Source organism: Colias croceus, chromosome 28, assembly GCF_905220415.1.
Source record: "Colias croceus chromosome 28, ilColCroc2.1".
Taxonomy (NCBI): Eukaryota; Metazoa; Arthropoda; class Insecta; order Lepidoptera; family Pieridae; genus Colias; species Colias croceus.
This window is the reverse complement of record NC_059564.1, coordinates 923638-929706: the sequence shown is the minus strand read 5'-3', so window position 1 is coordinate 929706 and position 6069 is coordinate 923638. Positions and strand designations below refer to the sequence as shown.

The window sequence follows — 6069 nt, the reverse complement described above, 5'->3', positions numbered from 1 at the left end:
ACGGCAAATACAAAATGTACATAAGTGTGAGCGAGAACTATAATAATGATCAAGGTAGCGTTATGAAACATGAATGGCGAGATTTATCTGAAGATATTTATTTTACTGCTATGGTTTTAGTAATTATTTGAAATTAAGCATAAAAAATAATAAGCTAAAATGTTTCTACACCTATACTAATGCGCTTAGCGTAAATAAAATATGATCCTATTTTTTATATTAAATAGCGGTATTCAAAATGAGCGTTACTTGATTATTAAAAAAGAGAACATTAATAGTTTATAACTACTACACGTACAAGCTATGTACAGTTTCCCTGTGAATACTAAACATCTTTGGGACATGTGAATTGCATCTCTCGATGAAATGCCCTTGTATGTTCGGTAAAATATTGATTATCGCGCCTCATGCAATGCGCACTGGGGAGTGTCAACACATGCGCAGTTTAAAAATAAACCCTCTTATGATAATTATATAGACAGATTGTATAATGTACTTAATCGTTACCTTATTAAAATGTGTTTTACTTTAGTTTTGCTTTATTATTTATTTATAACTCTTAATAACTACATGACGTCATGTTCGATTCTGTTCACTGAAACTGATCGTAATATGCTAACAATGTACAACCACTAATTTAGTCAGTATAGTATTTGGGAGGACATTTTTCTAATATGAAACATAATATTAAAATTATTGATTTCAATCAGAATAAACAACTATAATTCAGCGAGTTTTTAAATTATCGTGGAATTGTCAACTGTCAATGTCAAAAAAGGCAAATCAGTGTCATCGTCAGCGGTCACATTCCATAAAGTCATTGGCGGTCACCGGTCAGCTGTTGTTTTACTTGTTTTGGTTTTGGCGCGAATTCTTATCTTGTACACTAATTTATATGAATCGTTTATTAAGTTTATAGCTATTCAATATGTTAAATCTATCAACTGAGAGGCAAATAAAACTCATAAGGAAGTACTTGAAAGTTAAGATATTGGAAGATTATGTAAAATTCAGAGGAAATGAGAACGAAACTAAACATGTATACGATTTGATGATGAAATCAATTGTACAGGGAGAATCTCACTCTGCGTTGATTATAGGACCTAGGGGATGTGGTAAAACAACGGTAGGTAGTATAATATTACATTTATATTAATTACTAGCTGTGCCGCGCGGTTTCACCCGCATGGCTCCGCTCCTGTTGGTCTTAGCGTGATAATATATAGCTTAAATTACTCGTGGATAATGAAGCTTTCGAATGGTAAAAGAATTTTTAAAATCGGTCCAGTAGTTTATGAGCCTATTCATTACAATCAAACAAACAAACAAAGTTTTCCTTTAAAATATTAGTGTAGAAGATAAGATTTTATAATTTTCTATTTCAGCTTATAAACTCAGTACTTCACCAAGTTTCGAATGAGGTGGATATGGAGCATGATGTTATTATTGTCAAATTGAATGGTTTACTGCACCAGGATGATAAAGTGGCTCTGAAGTCTATAACAGCACAGGTTTGTACAAACTTAAAGCCTTTTTGAAAAATTAAATAAATATTTCAGGACAATTTCCACACATGGCACGATCTGAACCCATACTAAGCTTTCGCTTGTGTTATGGAAACTAGATGGCTGATAAACATACATGTATAATTTTAAATAAATACTTATATAGATAATTAACACCTAGACACAGAGCAAAAATCAATGTTCATCACACAAATATTTGCCCCTCGACCTCTGGCTTTGAAAGGCAGTAATTTTAACTGCTTAAAAATTATGTATTTCTGTTGTTTATTAATTTGATTCAATTACTAGCTGCGCTCCGCGGTTTCACCCACGTGGCTCCGCTCTTGTTGGTCTTAGCGTGACGATATATAGCCTTAAGCCTTCCTCAAGGAAAGGGCTATCTTACACCAACAGAATTTTTCAAATCAGACCAGTAGTTCCCGAGATTAGTGCGTTCAAACAAACAAACAAACTCTTTATCTTTATGCTTTAAAAATATTATTTATTAGTATAGATATAGATTTCAATGCTAAAAAACGTAATATTTCAGATGAAACTAGAAAACGCAGTAGGCGACAGAGTATTCGGTACATTCGCGGAGAACCTCAGCTTTCTTTTGAGTTGTTTAATCTCCGGAGTTGATAGGAAATGTCGATCCATGATATTTATACTGGAGGAATTTGATATGTTCTGTCATACTGGAAAAACTCAGACGTTGTTGTATAATTTGTTTGATATAACTCATAATAAACAGGCGCCTATGTGTGTTTTGGGTGAGTTTAAATTATATTTCTACCATGATTTACGACTCGAACTTGAACATTAATTTATTTATAACATTATTCGTACCACCCTCTTTTTATTTTATTTATTTTTAAATTATTTAAACAATGAATTTCTCTATTTTAAAAATGATATTATAAGTAACTAGATTTCCGCCTGCGGCTTCGCCCGCGTTTTTAAAGGAAAACCCGCATAGTTTCCATTCCAAGTTCCCCTCTATATGTGTGCTAAATTTCATTGTAATCGGTCCAGTAGTTTATGAGCCTATTCATTATAATCAAACAAACAAACGAACAAAGTTTTCCTCTTTATAATATTAGTGTAGATATACACCATAATAAATATTATGTGGATAGATATAAATTGTCAGATTTTAATATTTATTAATATTAAATGATCATTTTCCAGGTATAACAAATCGTCTAGACGTAATGGAAATGCTGGAAAAGCGTGTAAAATCCAGATTTTCTCACCGTCACATATTCATTTTTCCGAACGAATCTACACAACCGTTGGATAATATTAAACAAATATTTGTAGAGTGTCTCAGTGTTCATATTTTAAGGGACAAACCAAAGAAAAGGAAGGGAAGGAAATCAACTGGTAAGTTTTTTTAACCAATTTAAAAAATACCTATGCTTTTTTCCAGTACTTATTGTTAACATAATAAAAATTATAAAGCTGAAGAGTTTGTTCGTTTGTTTGAACGCGCTAATCTCAGGAACTACTGGTCCGTTTTGAAAAATTCTTTCGTTGTCAGATAGCTCATTCATCAAGGAAGGCTATAGGCTATATATCATCACGCTAAGACCAACAGGAGCGGAGCAATGCGGGTGAAACCGCGCGGAGCAGCTAGTTTTAAATAATTTAAAAACATATGCTTTTTTTCCAGTACATATTGTTAACATAAAATATTCGATTTTGATATTAGGAATAAATAAAAGTGTATGTATGTTTATTTTTATTGGACCATCATTAATATAATTATATCATACTAGCTGCGCTTCGCGGTTTCACCCGCGTGGCTCCGCTCCTGTTGGTCTTAGCGTGATGATATATAGCCTATAGCCTTCCTCGATGAATAGGCTATCCAACACCGAAATAATTTTTCAAATTGGACCAGTAGTTCCTGAGATTAGCGCTTTCAAACAAACAAAATCTTCAGCTTTATAAAATTAGTATAGATTATTTTATTAACAGCAAGCTCAGAAGAAATGGAGGTAGATTCACAAATCCAACTTTTATCGGAAGCCGTATTCCAAAAATGTGGAATGGATTCCAAAGAATTCCAGGAATTGGATTCCAGCTTCTTGGAAAACTGGAATGATCATATCCAGAGTCTGGTGGAAGATGAAAGAATAATAGATGCATTGGAAAAGTTTTGTTACTATACCGTTAATGAGCAGATTTTTAGGAATGTACTGGTAAGTAATTTTAGTTAATATTAACTTGTATTTGGGATCTTTATATTATATTATTATAATATTATATAAAAATCTTGTGTCACAATGTTATATGTATGTTATTAGTTACCATACTCCGAAACGGCTGGACCGATTCTCATGAAATTTTATGTACCTATTGGGTAGATCTGATAATTGGCCAATAGCTATTCTAGGACAGCTAGTATTTCTATATATTTTGTCTATTATCTGTCTATATTTTTTTTCATCATTAGTATTTTAATTAACTTAAATGACAATTTTCAGTACCAAATAATAGCAAAATTATCACCTAAAAAGCCCTACATAGACCCCATAGACATAACATCGACCATAGACAACACAGTGGCACCAGAGCATAGAGTCAAACTTCTACAATCGTTGTCTATACTCGAATTGTCTCTGGTCATAGCAATGATGCACGGTCTGGAGATATTTGACGGTCAACCGATGAATTTTGAAATGGTTTTACATAGGTATGTAATCATTACTTTATAATTATAATCTATACTTATATTATAAAGAGGAAAGGTTTGTAATTATGTATGTATGTAAGTATGGTTTTCACGCATAAACAACTGGACCGATTTTGATTAAATTTGGCACAGACAATCTTTAGACCCTGAGAAAGAACATAGGATACCTTTTATTGCGAAATATGTACCGCGAGCGAAGCCGGGGCGGACCGCTAGATGGCTATAAAATTACTATCTTATAAATGCGAAAATGTGTTTGTTTGTTTTTCTTTCATTAAGATAAAAACAAATAAACAACTAATGTAAAGTAACAAATCTACATAATATTACAAACTCCATGCATACAAATAAAATTGGAGTGTCTGTTTGGTATGAATATAATACGATTCATACACCAAAATATCATTTTGAACAATATTTGACTGGTCAGATGGACCGATTTTGATGGGACTTTTCACTCATAGATAGATGTTATAAGGAGTAAAATATGCGTGTTTTTTATAATAATATTCCCACAGAACCATGAGGATTAAAAGTGACAACTAAATTTAGCGTGAAGCCGCTGGACGCAGCTAGTCATACGATAAAATCGCTCCGTTGCGACGTGAACGAAAGACAAACACACACTTTCATATTTACAACATCACTACATAGTATAAAACAAAGTCACTTTCTCTGTACCTATGTCCCTTTGTATGCTTAAATCTTTCAAACTACGCATTGGATTTTGATGCGGTTTTTTTAATAGATAGAGTGATTCAAGGTTTTAGTATATAATTTATTAGGTTTAAGTCAAAGTGGGCGAAGCCGCGGGCGGTAAGCTAGTTATTAATAAATAATTATTTTCATTTCCTCTCGTTAACTAGCAATACTAACCATTTTCCTAACAATATAATATTAAAGTGAAACTTTTATTACATCGTCTCAAACTTTTTGGTCTGTGTAGCGCATGTCGCGTGACGCACGATACGTACGATAATTATCGTACAAATACGATAATTTTCGTACAAATACGATAATTTTTTGTTAAATGTCTATAGTGTGAAAAAAAGTTTCACTTTTACCGTGGTTTCATAAAACCACACAACATTTTTTATTATTTTCATTTCGTTTCATTAATTAGCAATACTAACCATTTTTCCTAACAATATAAAATAATTATTTTCATTTCCTAGCAATACTAACCATTTTTATAAAAAAAATATTTTCAGATACACAAAATTCGCGAACGAAAACTCGTCAGCTCAAACCGTACCTCGCCCAGTGATACTAAAGGCATTCGAACATTTGCAATCATTGGAAATAATAATGCCAATTCGATCTACAGATTCGATAAACACAGACACAACAACAAGCAGAGTACAAAAAGAATATAAATTATATACTTTAGCTGTACCTATTGAAGATATAAAAGAAGCTGTGAAAGGGTTTAAGGCCTTACCCACTGAGATCAACCATTGGGTCAATAATTCTGTTGTTTAATAAAGTTTTTGTGTTAAAACTGTGTTTCATTTATTTCCTGTAAGAATGGAAATAGAGTCGTGAAAAAAATTTAATCACAAAAAGTTGTAGATCTTTTGCCATTTAACTTTTTTCCATAGGACTCGTGGTTACCGTAAATCGAGATTAACCATTTTACTCTTAGCATAGATAAGGATTAAAAATAATTTTATTATAGACAATAAAAAAGTAAAATTTAAATATTTATTTGCAAGACCGTATTTTTTAAATTTATGTGTCAAATATGAAATCAAATTCAAATTTTTTTTTATCTCCCTACCTTGCTCCCTACCATAGATTTGAAAGAAATGTGCCATGAGTGTTGCTCTAAATCACGCTATAGGAATAGGTAAAAATATAATG

The 6069-nt window shown here is 32.1% G+C and overlaps 1 protein-coding gene across 1 annotated transcript; it reads left to right on the top strand.

The window, feature by feature from the left end:
* The first annotated feature begins 829 nt into the window (after positions 1 to 829).
* LOC123704027 (origin recognition complex subunit 4) lies at positions 830 to 5698 on the top strand. The gene is made up of 7 exons (XM_045652274.1): positions 830 to 1126; positions 1386 to 1511; positions 2056 to 2278; positions 2697 to 2891; positions 3489 to 3712; positions 3998 to 4206; positions 5418 to 5698. Exons 1-7 carry the CDS (start codon positions 929 to 931, stop codon positions 5686 to 5688), a joined length of 1446 nt encoding a protein of 481 aa, XP_045508230.1. The 5' UTR covers positions 830 to 928; the 3' UTR covers positions 5689 to 5698.
* The last annotated feature ends 371 nt before the right edge of the window (positions 5699 to 6069 follow it).